Source organism: Rattus rattus, chromosome 8 (genome assembly GCF_011064425.1).
Source record: "Rattus rattus isolate New Zealand chromosome 8, Rrattus_CSIRO_v1, whole genome shotgun sequence".
Classification (NCBI taxonomy): domain Eukaryota; kingdom Metazoa; phylum Chordata; class Mammalia; order Rodentia; family Muridae; genus Rattus; species Rattus rattus.
In genome coordinates, this window is record NC_046161.1 from 26860385 (window position 1) to 26878491 (window position 18107).

Genomic DNA, 18107 nt, shown 5'->3' on the forward strand with positions numbered 1-18107 from the left:
ATACAGAGGAACATCGTGACCCCTGAGACGATAGGATAAGCCACCAAGTACTAGCAGCAAAAGCTAGCGCTGCACGTGGTCCTGCCCTGTGGTCACCACGGAGAGCCAGATAACATCTTTAAGACCTGGCCTCTCTCCAGACTCTGTCCGGTTCTCTCTCCCATTTCAAGAACACACTTCATGATTCAGGAGAGAAGAGCCAACAGCCTGGGTAGAACCACACACTAGGGAACAGACAGACACCAGGGGAACTCCGAGACCACAGCACTCCGAGGCCACTGTCCACAGAGACCAGGAGAGAGAGGAAGCAAGATGGATTCTCCTTCCGTAGCCTGTGATAATAGCACCTTAGCCACAGGTGGCCCTAAGCAAGTCCTCTGGGAACAGAAGGTTCAGGCACATAGAAGCAATTCTTAAAAGTTTAGTGCTCTCTTCCTCTGCCTCAGCTTTCCGGACTCCGAAGTGAGGACAGCAGGACCTGGGGTAGAGTTAGAGGGTGGGTCTTAGACCCACTGGAGGAAACAGCCTTCCTGTCCCCTGACAGCAGCTGTTCCTCACCCACACAACATTCCCAGACTCCCACTGCCCGCTGCCTCCTGAGTGTCTGTCGCCCAGCACCCAGTACTTAGGTTTCTGCAGGTGCACTTTGCCTGCTGAGAGAAGAAAAGAACCTGAGGAAATCAGGGTCAGCAGGCCACTCATTTCTTGTCAAAAAAAAAAAAAAAAAAGGGAGGGTGTGTTTTTCACAGAAGCTGGAGACAGGGTAACGTGAAAGGCTCAACAAGATGGTCTACACTGCAGATGGCTGGGGGTGTGGCTCCCCAGCGAACCCTCTATGAATGGATCATTGCCCTGTGCTCGGCCAGGCAGCCCAGGGCTTCTGCAAAGTCAGGAACCCACCTAAGGCAGGGATTGCCCCCAATTTGCACCCCCAAAAATATCACTTTCTTTTTGGTCTCAGGGCCTTTTAAACTCAAAATAACAAACAAACAAAAACAAACAAACAAACAAAAAACCCTGATTGTTTGATCTAAAAACCACTATGGCTTCACAAAGGTTTCCTAAGCAAAGAGTACTTCTTTGAATCCTAGGGCTAAACCGGGGTCACACACGTTATTCCATTTCCTAGCTGGGAACACAGGTTTACTGGGATTGGATAACGTCTCAGATCACCTGGTTAGGCAGTGGTGGCCCTGGGTCTTGGCTCCATGTTGTCCTCCCTCCCTTGTTACTACATCACAGATGCCTGCAATTCATCTGCCCTGGCCACCAGCTTGGGCTAAACAGATATCCTTCTAAATGCCCACTCTGTGCTTGTCCATTCTACCCATGGTGACCCAGAAGGCAGGGACTGTGACTGGGATCCTTCTCAATACCTGACAAGTGCTTGGTCACTGGGTACTTAGTAAATACCTGTTATGCAAATAAGTGACTGAATGAAAGGGTGAATGTTTGAGCAATTAGCAGATGACTCTAAACATTCAAGGCTGAAAGGCCTAGCCCCTAAACACCTAATATTGGCCCACAGCATCTATAAGTGCCCAGTCTGTCTCACTATTGTAGAGAACACTGTCTTACCTAAGGAAATCATTACTATATGCATAACTCCTACCCTCTGCGGGAGCCATGAGGGGCCAGCATAATCAACCTTGGGAAGAAGGCAGACAAGTCACAACCCAAAAGCTGTGTAGTGGTGCCCCCGGAACCCAGCATGACCCCAGTCTCTGTGACAGAAGCCACCCAAGAGGCAGCAGCTACACAGACTGGTCAGAGAAAGCGTCAAGACAGATCTGCAGACCCCAGTTGTAAACAGACCCTCCTGGGTGGTGCAACCAGGACCACTGAAGCCTAGGGTGGAAGGCACACTTGCTACGAACGTGAACTGTGCCTTCTCTTTGAAGACACACTGCATCGTGTCGAACTTTGTGTGTGCGTCTGTTCACATGTCCCAAAAGACTAAGTTCCTTAAATGAACCAAACACATCCTATTGCTCTCTGAGAGCCCCTTTGGGCAGTGAGTGCCTGGCCCAACACTGATACAGGGGTCGGGCAACCAAACTGGAGAAAAGACAGAGTGAACCAAGCAGGCGAACGAAACCAGCAGAAGTGAGTAGGAGCAACCCAAGGGATGGGGACAAGATGAATGAGGACCTAGGGAGAAGGCAAAGTGGAGTTACTGTTGAATAGGAATCTAACAGGAGTCCAGGGACCAGAGCGGTGAGCCCCACCCTGGATCCCGTCGGGGGAGAAACTGTGCGCCCAGCCTAAGCAGGAGACTGAGTTCAACCACCAGAGAACCCACTTTCAGTATCAGCATCAGTTTTTCGAAAGGGAAGTCAGGAAGGGCAAACTGAGAATGAAAGAAAAGTCGCCCTGAAGACCAAACATCAAACAACAGGCTACCTGCTGAGGAAGCACGAGCGCCAAGTAAGCAATTACTAAGAACTCACAAACACCCCAATTACAGAAAGAGCAGGGCAGCAGCAGGTGGCATCAGGACAGAAGCGCAGGTTGTGGGGACTCTGGCTACAAGCGGTGAAATGTGAAGGCAGCAGAGTCCCGGCTCGCGGTCCCGAGATCTGCTTTTCTCCAAGTCACCAGAGAAGGAGCGCATGAAAAAGTGGCGGAAGGGGAAGCGAGCTCGGCTCCAGGAAACTGCCCCTGCCAGAGATGGCAACAAGCCTCGCTCACCAACCTCTTGCTGCGGTTCAGAAAAATGCCTGGCCGCTAGTCCCACCAGAGCACTGCACCACCACCACTCCGTCCTGTCTTTAGTAAGGTAACTAACGCCCTCCTCCCACTGTGCACTATAAAGTGAAATACTTCTTGAGGTCTTTCAAGAGACTTCTCATGCTTCTCCTTCCCATTTACTAAAGGCTTCTTCCAGAAAGCTCAGGACAGAGGCTTCACCACTACCCAGACAGCCACCTTCTGAAGGGCCAACACGCCCTCGGCTCCACACTCTGTGGACAAAGCTCTGCTCTGAGTTTACCCCTTACAAGCGCCTTTGACCAGGAAGACTAAAACGAGTTTCTGCAGAGGCCAAGGACAGACAAGTCTCCAACTTGTCCTTGCCATAGCCCAGGTCACCCACTCAGAGCACTGATTGCCCAGAGCAATGGGGACCCCTATCGGAGGTCCTCTTTTTCCAGCCACCGGAAGAAGAGAGGGGGCAAGACGCAGGACGCCTCGGGGCCCTAGGGCTTCCCGCCTCCTCGGTGGCCGAGGTCCGACCGGCCCCGCCCTGCCACCAGCGGCCAGGCACCCACCGAACAGGAAATTCCACCTGTGCACCCGAGCTCCGGCCACCCACGGGCCATAGAGCGGAGCTCGGGCGAAACCGAGGGCCCGGCGCAGGTGACGGTGCGCGCGGATCGGGACTGTGAACGCCCGGTCCGGGGTCCCCAGTGCTCGCTCACCTCTAGCCGGGAGTTGTACTTGAGTCCGGCGCCGAAGTCCTGCGAGCCCCCTCTGGCCTTGCGGCCCCGATTGTTCCCCATGGTCTCGGCGGCCCGATCGCCGGTCTCAGACGCGTGGTCCCTGCCGGCAGCCGACTACCATGACCCGCGGGGTGCTGGGGACACGAGGAACGAAGGGTGCGAGGGGAGGCACGAGCCAAGTTCCGGGGCAGGCCCAGCGCGCCCGGCCGGCGGCGGAGGCTCCCGATCTCATCCTTCCTCCCCGCGCAGGTAGTTTCAGGGTGTGGCCTCCCGGTCGCCCCGCCCCTTCATCCAGCCAGCACGGGCGCCCGCACACCTGTTGCGGCCGGTCCCGCCTTCCGCCATGTCCCCGGGAAGCTCCTCCTCTCCCCCCAGAACCCCGAATAGAAGCACCACAAAGCTCTGGCTCGCTTTTCCTCTTTGTCATAGGTGGCTCTTTCTCCTGGAGCACTGCCCTTCAGCCCGACCCTTTGATACTGGCCATCTCTCCACCACGTCTTACACAATTTTTAATCTCTCTCCCCTGCACCTTTCTCTACGATCAGTCATCTTACCAGATACCCGTGTCTCCGTTATTGTCCCTCCAAAACCGTAGCCAGCTGCTGTAAGACCATGCCTTCCCCGTGTGTCATGTCCCCTCCTGGGGACAGTAGCAGCCTCTTCTTCGCTGTTGGAGCCTCTGACAGTGGCCTGTGCCCAGAGAAAAACTTGCAGGTCCTCAGAGTCTTTCCCCAACTGTTTGCAGCATCACATACTGCACATCCCATTTCTGGGTTTTTCTTTTCTAAAACTTTCGTAATCCTTTCTGACCCCTAGATGCTCGGATCGCTCGTCAACCTTCTCCCTTTTTTCTACACTCCCTTCCTTTAATTTGTTGTTGTTGTTGTGTTTATTTGTGTGTTTGAGAACAACTTGCAAGATATCTGGTCTCTCTTTCCACCTTGTAGGTTCTAAGAATGGAGGATCATCAGGCTAGGCAGTAAGGAGCCCTTACTGGCTGAGTCATCCTACGGGGCCTATACTTTCCTTCCTTAAGGAAACCTGCCTTCCCAGCACAGACATCAAAAGTGCTCCCTCTGCCTTAGCAATCACCTGGGCTATTCCTCCACTGCTACTTGCATAGTGAACCAAAACGACTGAGCGCAGAGTATGCGCTGTCCTGGCTCTGGGGTAACAAGAGTGAGCAAAACGAAAACCCCTGCTTTGAAATTAACAAGCCCCAAGTTTCCGCCTAGAACCCACCCCTTCTTAAAACCCTCAGCGCCTAGAACCCTCCCCTTCTTAAAATGACATAATCCCTATGAGTCTGTGTCCCACAGCAGCTACCACAAGCAGAGCCCCCTGCTGGTGTGTTGTGGGTATAAGTGACGTAACAACTCTGGGAACATTAGACCAAAGAGAGATAATGGTTTTGTCTACTGACATAGACTGATCCTTCCTTGATGGGCAGATGACTCTTCCTCCCTGTGAGCCCAGGCTGGGTCTTTCTGTACCCTCTCATTGCACTACTGTGTCTCACTGGCCGGAGTCCTCCAAGTGTAAGCGATGTCAGTGTAACGCACAGGGTAATAAATCTGCCACCGTACAGCATGCAAAGCACTCACTCCAAAGCCAAATGGAGCACACTAAAAAATAACTCCCCACTTTGGATTACCACGGGCACAACACCCTTCAATTAGTGAATGACTGAAAGTTAGCCGGGTTGGAGGCGTCAAAGACCAGTAGGGACTCATGGTCCTGAACCTGCTATCCTGTTGAGAAAAGAATGACTCCTTTTCTTCCCCAGCTTCCTACAGTTTCATCCTTGACCTCAGAAGGCTAAATGTGTACCTTGTCTGTGAAAGGCACCCATCTGGTCATTTACAACGAATCTGTTGTAAATCCAGTAGAAGAGTCACCTCCCTGTGCCATGCATACCCTGTGTGCATGCCCACGACATCCCTATGACCAACAACAGGACAAAGTAAATTATGCTGACATAAACATGTTTGGTTTAATCCTTATAAAGGAAGTATATATAAGGCGGGTGTGGTGATAAACACACAGGCCAGCCTGCTCTACATAGTGAGCCCTGCCTCAATAAATAAATTAAATAAAAATATACATGATGCTAAGTTCTCTTGTTTCCAGATTGGCAGTGAAGAACCCCAGGAACAGCCAGACTCAAACCCCAAAACTGGAGATGTAGCACACTGATACAGTACGTCTCATATGAGTGTTCATGTATTTGATACCCAGCATTACACATGTGCACACACACACACACACACACACACACACACACACACAGTCTTCAGTCCTTCTCATCTCTCACAGAAAAAGGCTAACTCAGAATCAAATGACCCAGCCTCCACAAGATGCCTTCCTCACTGCATGATTGCCATGACCATGAGCCTCCCTATGCCGGACCAGCTTAGTCCCCGGCTACCGTTTCAGCTCTTCCTGGGTTTCTCAGAACGCTCTGCCTGCTGGGAAAGTTGGATTCACGCTCCTAGGACCTTTCGAGGGATTCTCCAACTCACTCATGTCCTTGGGGTAAGTCACTTATTAGGTGAGCATATGTGGGCCTGACCCCGGCTAAATCGTCTGCTCAAGCTGGCGATGGCAAAGGAAGGAGAAGTCATAGCGTGGGGACCTACCTGAACTCTAAAGTCACCAAGACTCTTAAGACAGCAGGACCAGGACGTCTGAGGGCCACTCCTTCAAGGAAGAGGAAAACCCTGCAGCAGTACAGATGTGTAGGAGAGATTCAGAATGAGCAGAACAAGTTACAGTCCCCTCAGCCACGTACAGCTGTGTCTCCTGCAGTAAGAAGGGTCTATCTGACACAGTGCTACTGGCTAACCTGTGCGAGCTGACCTGTGTGGTAATACTGCACGTTCAAGCGCCACCCCGAAACACCTCCATGCTAAAGTGACCTTGTTCCCTTCACAGCCCACTGCTCTGGCAAGCCACTCTGTCAAATCTTCTTGTCTCCAGCCCTCCCCCTGTTTACCCATAACCACTTTGCCGACTCCTGGTGAGACCCAATGTCCTCTGGCACGTCACCTCTGTGACATTCTCCCCCAGAGAAACAAATCTCTTCTTCCTGAAACTGCTGCAGAGATTTTAAAATGTTTTTCTTTTCCTCCTGACTCTCAAACTGCCGTTGCAAAATGGACTGCCTGATGACAGTCCGCGAAGCTAACGATCGGTGTATTAAGCCCTTGCCCGAGCTGTGTTTGAGTTGATCTTTGGTTACAGTGTAGAAACAAAAGCTTGCTGTAATTGTATGGGGATTAAAGCCAAATGGGTTGAACTTAATTAAGGGAAGGCTAAACTTCTGCCATGCACAGAGTGTACTCAATATCTTGATCCCGCACAGTGATCCCTAGGAGGGACCTTGGCTGACATCTCCAATGAATACACTGTGCTCAGATTGTCCCGTGAGCGCCTTCCCTGGGTAAGCCGTCTATGCAGTTCTATGAGGTAAAAGCAAAAGCTCTAGAGCTCTGAGGTGGGCTACGGAGCTGCTCTGCGCACAAAGAACAGCACTTCTGAGCAGAGTCTCATTGTCTGCGGCTTTGCATTGGGCAGTGGCTTTGGATGGCCCTCTCGCTAAATGGTTTCTATTCCATCATCCGGTGCTAGAAGCATTGCTCACTTCTTTCTGTCCTGACCCCACCCACCTACAAACAACAAACACATTCATCAACACCCTGACCGTCCTCCTTCCAAAATACGCTCGCCATCTCTCTGCTCGGTCTTCTGCCACGCCCCACCCGAGCTACCGTCGTCTAAGATGGTCCCGGAAGACTTTCTTTATCCATTCTGCTGCACTTTTTTTTTTTTTTTTTTTTTTGGTTTTTTTTTTTGGAGCTGGGGACCGAACCCCGGGCCTTGCCCTTCCTAGGTAAGCGCTCTACCACTGAGCCAAATCCCCAACCCCTCTGCTGCACTCTTAATCCATTTGTTTCCCTGGGGGTGCTGGGAATCTCCCGCTATCTTGTATTGTACGTCAGCGGAGCTGTAGTCCTCATCCCCAGTCCCAATCCACTGGGATCACAGTCCGAGAGAGAGTGCACCCAGAGTGTGTCCGAGTTCTCAAAACACAAAAGCTCTCAAAGGCGAGGATTAGCATCTGTCTCCCCAGCACACGCAATGAGTCATTGTTATTAGAAGGTGAATGTGCCCAAAAAAAATGACAATAAACACTTTCCAGTTTTTCCATTATCACCTATCTTTTCAGGAATAAATGTGGTGAAAGTGCAGAAGACGTAAGACGGATAGAGACATCACTCCTGTGTGGGATAGCGGAAGGAGAAAATGCAGGTCACCTCTCTCCCTCATCGGGAATACCTGGGCCCAGAATTCTCTGGGGTTTGAGAGTATCTGCATACATCTGAAGGGCAGAATTCACTGACTTTTCGTGTACATCCTATCTATGTAGCTGAGTGTAACTTTATACACCGTTATTAGTGTATGTGTAGTCTACCCCGGGTGTGGAATTGTCCACCTGTGGCATATTGATAATGTATTTTTCTTTCTTAGAATAGGGTTGTCCTCGGCCTGTAGAGTGAGAGTGAGTGAGTGAGTGAGTGAGTGAGTGAGTGAGTTTGAGGCAGTCTCACTATGTAGCTCAGGCGGGCCTGGAATTCACAGATTCTTCTGGGTGTTGGGAGTAAAGTTTCTTTGTGTTGGGATTAAAGACGTGCTGCCGCCATGCCTGACAACCTGACAACCTCATCACTTCCCCTCAAGCCATACAATGTAACCTTTTCTCATATCACTGAGAGAAACTGCTGTACAGTTTTTCTGATTACTTCTTTAGCTTTACTTAGCTTAGTAATCTTCTGTATGTGAATATCTGTACACTAACACCCACCTTTGCTTTTTTATTTTATTTTTTGAAGACAAGGTTTATTCCGGGATAGTGTTCCTTGTGTAGCCCTGGCTGTCCTGGAACTTACTGTGTAGACCAGGCTGGCCTCGAACTCACAGAGAATGAAAGGAGTGCACCACTCTAGCCTGGCTTACTTGTTTTTTTACCCTTCCCTTTACTCTTTAATCACAGTTTCCCCATTGTTTTCTGTGCAGACTCTCCTGCAGTTCCATTTTGGTTTTGCAAAATGTCTCTCATGCTAGAATCTTTTTACTGAGCTCCCAGGACTGATTTTTCTTTAAAAACCATCCTGTTCAGAAACTCACCAAAGGCTTATTTTCTTTCTGTCCTTCCTTATCCGTTTGTGTATGTACCTTTGTGTGTATGTGTGGGCAATGCTCTGCCTCAGTGGCACACATGTTAAGGGCAGAGGACTACTTACTGAAATTTGTGCTCTCTTCCCACTATGTGGGTTTGAGGGATCAAATTCAGTCCACCAGACTTGGCTGCAAGCACCCTTACTCAGTGAGCCATCTTGTGCTCCCTTTACTTTGGAGAGAATTGATTTCACAGGGAGTGGGATGATGATGATGATGATGATGATGATGATGATGATGATGATGATGATGATGATGATGATGATGATTTGGTTTTTTAATATTTAATATGGATCTCCTATCTGGTTACTTCTTGTCTTCTAAACTCTATACCTCAATTCTAAATTCATTAGGAAGTGGGAACAGTAATATTGAACCCATCATTCCTGCTTATTGACTTATTGAATACTTAGAAAGTAAGACTTCACAACATCTGTTTATAATAGCATGAACGTGGGGCTGGGGATTTAGCTCAGTGGTAGAGCGCCTTACCTAGGAAGCGCAAGGCCCTGGGTTCGGTCCCAGCTCAAAAAAAAAAGAACCAAAAAAAATAATAATAGCATGAGCGTGTATATATCGTGCGGGCTGCACATGCTGCACACACACACACACACACACACACACACACACACACACACACACACACGGAAGGCAGGAGGGGAAAGCAAGGAAACGTCTGCTCATATTTCCCCTCATTAACTGGCTTAAAAGGTTGACTCTTTCATGTCTTTTGAGGTTATCAAGTAGCTTTCGGGCGCTGTGACCAAACGCCTGACTAATCAGCTTACAAAGACGTTGACTGTTCCAGCACATGCTCAGTTGGCCGCATTGCTTTGGGACCTGGAGTAGCACAGTCTAGCAGCTTGGCACTTTGTAGATCAGAACTCCTCGTCTCAAGGTCAGAGAGAGAGAAACAGAAAAGGCCAGAGTCCCACAATCTTTCCATGTCCCCCAGAGACTGGAAACTTCCTGTTGGGATCCACCTCTTAAAATTTCCACCACTTCTCTTTTGTGAGACTTATTTCTCTGTGTAGCCATGGCTGTCCTGGAACTCGATCTGTAGACCAGGCTGGACTCAGAGCGTCACCTGCCTCAGCCTCCGGAGAGCTGGGTTTAAAGGCCTGTGCCACTACGCGCCCTGCCTCTCAACGGGACCAATGGAGCTTCGGCCTCGTAAGGCTCTCTTTATAGCCAAGCGATTGCAGACTAATCCGTTTGGCTTTACTGTTTTGTTTTTGCTTTTCAGCGTTGGGGCTTGAACCCAGAGCTTTCTATTTGAGCGCTGCACCATTGAGCTGCACTCCCAGCACGATCTGCTACGTTTACAGGTAGGACTCTGGGGATTTAAACGTCTTCTTGGTTCACTGACATCGTGAAGCATACGTCCGTTTAACCATCTTCTCCTTGAGCGGGCGAGGTTCGCTTACAGGTTTCGCTTTCGGCTGCTGTCCTAGGCATCTTTACCTATACTTACGTATACATTCCACACTCGCGGGAGCGAAGGCGCCTGACCCAGTTCTACACATCATTACATTCACACTCCACATTTACAGTGTACATGGCTGACACTACCCATCAGCCATTTCTTTACTATATCCTGAGAATGAAACGTCAAAGTCTTTTTTCTCCCCCGCTGAGAGAGGGCTTCTGTGTAGCCTGGACTGTCCTGGAACTCACTCTGTAGACCAGGCTAGCCTTGAATTTATAGAGATCCATCTGCCTCTGCCTCCCCGGTGCTGCGATTAAAGGCTCGAGCCACCATCGCCTTCCTTGAAATGTCAAAGTCCATGCCTTGGTCCCTCGGATATTGTTTCTTGGACTTTAGGTAAGAAAGGTAGGGGTTTTTATTTTGTTTATTTTATATTAGTGCTAGAGGCCAAACCGGGGGCCACACTCATGCTGAGCTGTGTGCTATAACTCAGAATTGCAACCTTGGTCTCAGGAAGCTGGAACCTTAGATGAAATGAGGTCCTCCACAGGTTCCAATTGAGACTTTGATTACAATGTAGGCACACACAATAGCACCTTACTCTATCTGTAATTCAGAGAGCCGTCACGTGACTTTGTTCTAGCAACACTGGGGATTAACCGAGTTCTCATGCATGCCAGCCTCACTTTTTATTTTTTAAGGATTGATTTATTTATTTTATGTATGTGAGTACACTGTCACTTTCTTCAGACACACCAGATGAGGGCATCAGATCTCATTACAGATGGCTGTGGTGGTTGCTGGGAATTAAACTCAGGACCTCTGGAAGAGCAGTCAGTGTGCTCTTAACCTCTGAGCCATCTCTCCAGCCCCTTGAGTAGTTTTTTTTTTTCCTTGAAGCTGGGGACCAACCCAGGGCCTTGTGCTTGCTAGGCAAGTGCTCTACCACTGAGCTAAATCCCCAACCCCCCCCGCCCCAGTATTTCTTTTTTTTTTTTTTTTTTTTTTTAAAGATTTATTTATTTATTATATATAAGTACACTGTAGCTGTCTTCAGACACACCAGAAGAGGGTATCAGATCTCTTTACAGATGGTTGTGAGCCACTATGTGGTTGCTGGGAATTGAACTCATGACCTCTGGAAGAGCAGTCAGTGCTCTTAACCGCTGAGCCGTCTCTCCAGCCCGCCCCCGAGTATTTCTTAAACACATAAAATGTGTTTTAGTTGGGGCAGAGAGATGGCTCAGTGTTTAAAAGCACTGGCTGCTCTTCCAGAGGCCCTGAGTTCAATTCCCAGCAACTACACGGTGGCTCGCAATCATCTGTAATGGGATCTGATGCCCTCTTCTGGTGTGTTGGCGACAGGGTGCTCATATACATCAAATTAATGTGTTTTAGTCAAGTTTATTCCCCATCCCTTCCCTCTAATTGTTCTGCTAACTCTCCTCCCCAGTATTCTCCCCTCTAAATTTCACTTGTCTGGTTTTTTAATCGGTTGGGTCCACTTCATGCTGCCAATATGTGCACGGGTGTAGGGGCATCTACTGAGCATGGGCAGACTCTCGGAGGGTGTGTCCCTGAGAGGAACCGCCTCTCCCTCTCCTAGGAGACATCAATTGCCACCTAACTCCTCAGCAATGGGGGGACCTCATGACCTCCCTCCTCTACAAGATTTTGTCTGGTTTCATCTCAGGAGGTCTTACACATGCAAATCACAACTGCTGTGAATTCGTATGTGCACTAGCCCTGCTTTGACCAGAAAACACGGTCTTGGAATAGCCCTCTACTGCCTCTGGCTTCTCCAACCTTTACACTCCCCTTTCGATGATGATTCCAGCACTTTAGGAGAGGTCTCTGTGTATACAATATAGATGTCCCATTAGAGCTGCACACTCTGAAGTCCCTTCTTCTGTGCGTAATGACCAGTGGTGAGTCTCCATGTCAATTCCCATCTACTACAGAAGAAGCTTCTCCGGTGAGGGTCGTGAGACTCAATAATCCATGGCTATAGTGATAAGCCATTAGGACTTGATTTAATATTATGTCCATTTAGCAATTGGTAGTAGTAGTTCTCTTGTAGGGCCTATGATTTACCATGTCAATGGCGACAGATACGAATTTCATCTTGTAGGGTGGGTCTTAAATTCAAATGGGAAAGGAGTTGGTTATTTCCATAATAACCATTCCACGGGTGGGTCTGTGCCAGGTTGTTCAATTTCTACTTCAGAGAATTCACATCTGGGTAAGACCGTCGGTTTCTTTTCTCCTCCAGGGGTGTATGAAAGCTGGCCAATAGGAATGAAGCTTCTAGGTTAGTACCAGTTTGATTTTTCAATGTCCTATGATACAAGTATTTGGTATCTGCAAAAATAGGGTCGAGGGGGGCTGGAGAGATGGCTCAGCAGTTAGTAGCACTGACTGCTCTTCCAGAGGTCATGAGTTCAAATCCCAGCAACCACATGGTGGCTCACAACCATCTGTAATGAGATCCAATGCACTCTTCTGGTGTATCTGAAGACAGTGACAGTGTACTTGTCATATATAAAATGAATAAATAAAATCTTTAAAAAAAAAAAGGGTCTGGCCATCAAGTTCTGGAAGGTAAACCACAGGATGTCAGTAGCCTGTTTGGGATCTACAGAACACCATGGGCCAATAGCTGGAAAATAAGCAACCTATTTCTGGTGCTTGACCTTTTATTTTTGAGACAAGATCTTAAGTGGCCTTGGTTGGTCTGAAGACCACTCTGTAGACCAAGGCTGGCCTCCGACTGAGATCCACCTGCCTCTGCCTCCCAAGTACCACAGTGGTTCAAGTCGTGTCACCACTATCGTGCTGTGTCTTTCATTTGGTACCCTATGGTATCCAAGAGGGGCTTTGTTTTCCTGTTACAGGGTAAGTATGCATGTGTTTTAGAAAGCTTCAAGATTCGGTTTGCACGTGGCATTTTCTGGAGTCTTTAGGGTCTGTGATCCCTCCCAATATTCTCTCCTCTACCCTGCCTTCTCATCCCACACTTCATCTAATTCATCTAGTCTCACTTCTCATTTAAATGACCCTAAGTCACACTCTGTCCCAGAGTCAGAGAGGCAAGAAGGGCAGGAACAGGAAGTAGTGAAGAGGAACAGATTCCCTCTATCACGCACTCCTACTTTGATGTATCATGCTGCTACGTGCCATGAACACAACAGCCAAACCATGGTCCAGAACAACGGTTCTCTATCTGCAGGTCTTGACCCCTTGGGGGGGTGTCACATGTCAGGTATTTACATTATGGTTCATAACAGCAACAAAATTGTAGTATATAGTAGCAATGAAAGAATTTCTTTTTTTTTTTTTCTTTTTTTCGGAGCTGGGGACCGAACCCAGGGCCTTGCGCTCGCTAGGCAAGCGCTCTACCGCTGAGCTAAATCCCCAACCCAATGAAAGAATTTCATGGCTGGACTTCACCATGTGAGGAATTGTACTTAAGGGTTGGAGCATTAAAAAGGTTGAGAATCGCTGGACTAGAAGCTCTGAAAGCATGAACCAAAATAAGCCCTTCCTCTTTGCCTCAGCGAAGAAACTGAACACATCTGAAATGCCTGCTTGGGAGCTATTCAGAGTCCATCTAGAAACACAGCTCACTCTGGGCTACTCGGTGTTAGCCTTCCCTGCCTCTTCTGTCCCGTCTTCCTTATAGCACACCCGAGATCATCATTCCTTTGGGGCAGTGTGTGTGTGGCTACAGCCAGCCTCCTGCCTGGTCCACAGTGCCACATGGGGTTTCATTAAAACCAAAGTCCACTGAGTCACTCACTCACATGCTTTGATTAGGTTAAAATTCTTACCATTTGATAAAAATATGGCCAAATAATTTTTAAAATTCATATTTCACACACACACACACACACACACACACACACACACACACACCCCACATATGTATTTGTGGATGTTTTGTCTGCATACATCTGTGCATCTTTTTTTTTTAAAGATTTATTTATTTATTTATTTATATATAAGTACACTGTAGTTATCTTCATCCACATCTGAAGAGGGCATCAGATCTCATTACAGATGGTTGTGAGCTACCATGTGGTTGCTGGGATTTGAACTCAGAGTCCTCTGGAAGAGCAGTCAGTGCTCTTAACCACTGAGCCATCTCTCCAGCCCCACATCTGTGCATCATAAACACGTCTGGAGTCCTGCAGAGGCCAGAAGGGTATGTTGGGTCCCCAGTGACTGCAGGTACAATTCTAAGCTACCATGGCAGTGCTGGGAATTGAACCCAGGTCCTCTGGAAGAACCAGTGCTCTTAGCCACTGAGCCAGCTCTCCAGCCCCCAAATATCTTCTAAATCATAAAGACCCTGAAGCTATCTTTATAGTAGCCCCACCTTATCCTCAATTTCACTTTCAGATGTTTCCGTTATCCTTAGTCAACTTTGGTCTAAAAATAAAAAACGAAAATTATACAAACAAACAAAAAGTCATCTTAAGTTGTATACCATTTTGAGTAGCTTAATGAAATTTTTTTTTTTTTTTTTTTTTTTTTGGTTCTTTTTTTTCGAGCTGGGGACCAAACCCAGGGCCTTGCGCCTAGGCAAGGACTCACCACTGAGCTAAACCCCAACCCCGCTTAATGAAATTTCAAATTATTCTACTCCATCCCATCTAGGATTTGAGTCCTTTTGTTTTAAATTTTTATTTCCTCAGATAGGGTTTCAAATAGCCCAGGCTGGCCTCGAATCTGCTCTATGGCTGAGAGTGACCAGCTTTTCTTCTCAGTGCCATTCTGGGGCTGGAATTACAGGTGCACGTCATCGCACCTGGTTTATGTGGTGCGGGGAATTGAACCCAGGACTTCCTACATTCTGGGCAGGCACTCTACCAACCTAGCTGCATTCCCAGCCTGTGACTCACAGTATCAATGCTATATGTACGACTTTCCCATTAAGTTACTTAGTAGCTATTGTAATGAGCAGAGCAAGCGCCATTGTATCTCAGGGCTTGTGTTAAAGTAACCCCTAGCCACTGTGTCTCTGTGCCTGCAAGATTTGCCTCACTCCATCTCACCACATAGGCACTGTACTGTGTCCCATTGTCTCAAGAGAAAGGGGGAGCACAGTAATGAGACATTAGCATTGCTACAGCAGCTGCAACGGTTCCATTCCTGTTAATCTCTTACAGTATGCAATTAATAAACTGAGCTTAATGATAAGTACGTTGGGCAGCTTTCTAGCGATGTAATAAATACCTGAATATCAACTTACAAGGAAAATGATGGAGCAAAATTGCTTACCCATGACAAGCCAGGGAGAGTAAATGATTAAGTCAAAACCCCAAGATCTACTTCAGGGGCACCCCCTAGTGACCTAAGGGCTTCCCACTAGACCCCTCTTACAGATTCCATCACCTCCCAGTACTGCCAAGCTGGGGACACATGGCCTTGATGGGATGTAAGGATCCAGACAACAGCAACTGGTATGTGAGTGGAGGAAGCACTTTCAAAAGGAGTTAGTACGGCCTATCTGTGGCTTCAGGCAGCCACTGAAGGTCTCACTGAAAGTGCATAGAACTAATGAGGCTAATAATGTCACTAATAAGCTTAATAATTAAATGCCTCAGGGTGTGGTAGCCACACCTGTGATCCCAGTATTCAGAAGCAGAGACATACAGCTCTTGGTGGGTTCTAGGCTAACCTGGTTTATATATTTAAGTTCCAAAAACATAAAAAATAAAGTATAAATTCTATATTATTATTGTGATTAGATCTAAGTTGCCTAGGGTGGCCTCTAACTCCTGCCCAGGGTTCCAAGTAGCTACGACTAACAAGTCAACACTCCAGAGCTCAGCATTTCTGTATTTTTAAATACACATGGGAGTCGGGGGAGGGGGGGGGTATTCTCACTAGTAGCCATGGCTGGCCTAGAATATAGACCAGGCCTCCAACTCATAGAGACCTGCTTCCTGAGAGCTTTAGTATATTTTTAAAGTAGATTGGACTTGACCAAGAAAACACTTTACAGAGTCATTTCATGACGCAGTATTTAAGGTTGCTGAGTTTCCAGGAGCTCAGCTTGCTTTTCTATTACTGTGACAAACCACCATGACCAAAGCAACTTGGAAAAGAAAGCACTTCATTGGGCTTGTGCTTTAAGGCCTGAGTCCACAGCATTAGAGCTCTAAAAGCAAGGCAGTGGCCAAGAGCTCACTCCTCATCCACAAGCAGGAGGCAGAGAGGATACTGGGAATGCCATGAAGTCTTTTGAAATCTCCAGCCTTGGGCTGGAGAGATGGCTCAGTGGTTAAGAACACTGACTGCTCTTCCAGAGGTCCTGAGTTCAAATCCCATCCACCACATGGTGGCTCACAACCATCTGTAATGAGATCTGATGCCCTTTTCTGGTGTGTCTGAAGACAGCTACAGTGTACTTATATGTAATAAATAAATCAATCTTACTGTTGTCAGCTGCTCAGTACAGGTATCGGGAATTGAACATGGATGCTTTGCATGAGCAGTGTGTGATCGTGTGTTAACCACTGAGCCACGTTTCTAGTTTATCTTTGTAAAATACTTTTTTTTTTTTTTGAGAAAGGTCTCTAGCCCAGGCTACCCTCAAGCCCCCTAAGGATAACCTTCAACTTCTCATCTTTTGGGCTTCTCTAGGAATACAGGCACGTGTCTGACTTATGTGGTGGTGCCAGTGATGGAACCCAGGCACTCCCCCAAGTGTTCTATCACCAGCACTCTTCTGCCATAAAAATAAGAGAGCTTTATTGAGTGTTTAAATATGAAATGCCCCCATGAGCTCGTGTGGTGGAAGACTTGGCTCCCAGTAATGGTGCTGGATAGAAATGTTACAGGAACTTTAGAAGTGGAGTGTTGCTGAGGGAACTATGTCATTGGGATCAAGCCTTGAGGATTTTCTTTTGATACAGAGTGTCACTATGTAGCTCTGGCTGGCCTTGAAAAACCAGAGATGCATCTGCCCCTGCTTTCCTGAGTGCTAGAATTAAAGGCGTGGACCCACAAGGTTTCATAACCTGACTCTACATCTGTCAGCTCTCTACTTCCTGACTACCCATGCCTTCCCCACCACAAAGGGCTTCATCACCTCAGCAACTGTGACCAAGGACAAAGCCTTTCTCCTCAGTGGTTTGGTGTCCCGGTACTTTATAACAGCAACAGAGAAGCGACTAGCACTGAAGAATCACCAACACAGTAAGATGTGTATGTGTCTGATCTAAGCTCTGACACACATGCCACCTGTGGGACTACTACCATTATCTAGAATGTTCTTTCCGTTTTGATGACTCATTAGGTACAGCATTGCAACAAACTGACCTTAGGACCAGGCTTCCCAATTGCTTTACTTGAAGGTATCAAAATACAAGTTAAAAAATAGTAAGAGTACATTAGTCAGCCTGGCACCATTGTGACAGAGTGCCAAGTGAACGGCTTACAAGGAGGAAGAACTATTTTTGTTGGTACTTCCAGGCCATAGTCACTTGGTCTTGTGGTGAGACAGCTCATCACATTAAAAAGCATGTAGCAGACATCTTTTTACCTCCTAGAGACCAAGAAGCAGCGGTGTGGGAAGGGAAGGGGCTAAAGCCCCAATGTACCTCCCAAAGACACTTCCCCAAGGGCCCAACTTCCTCATACTAGGTCTCACCAGTATCACATGCTGGAGGTCAAGCCTGACAAACAGGCCTTTAGGGAGACATTTGGGATCCAAACTTGACAAAGTACACCAGTCAAGCATGAAGCTTCAAGGTTGACCTTGAAGCTATATAAACCAGGAGTGGTGGCACATACCTACAATTCTAGTACTTGGGAAGGGACAGCAAGAACAGAGTAAAACAGCTAAGGATCTCTCTTGGCCGTATAACAAATCTGAGGTCTGCCTGAACTCCATGAGACCCTGTCTCAACCCCTCTTCCCTTTAAAGCTATAACAGAGAGAGCTTAACTCCCTATCCTTTTAAATGTAAGTTACATGAAACTATCTTTCCA

The 18107-nt window shown here is 47.7% G+C and overlaps 1 protein-coding gene across 1 annotated transcript in view; it reads right to left on the minus strand.

Moving 5' to 3' along the window:
- The window catches only part of St14 (suppression of tumorigenicity 14), a 39253-nt gene extending 35546 nt beyond the window's left edge, over positions 1 to 3707 (minus strand). Inside the window, exon 1 of the mRNA XM_032909822.1 lies at positions 3420 to 3707. Coding sequence (XP_032765713.1) covers positions 3420 to 3500 — 81 coding nt within the window. The 5' untranslated portion in view covers positions 3501 to 3707. The remainder of the gene's footprint in view (positions 1 to 3419) is intronic.
- Between the last annotated feature and the right edge of the window lie 14400 nt (positions 3708 to 18107).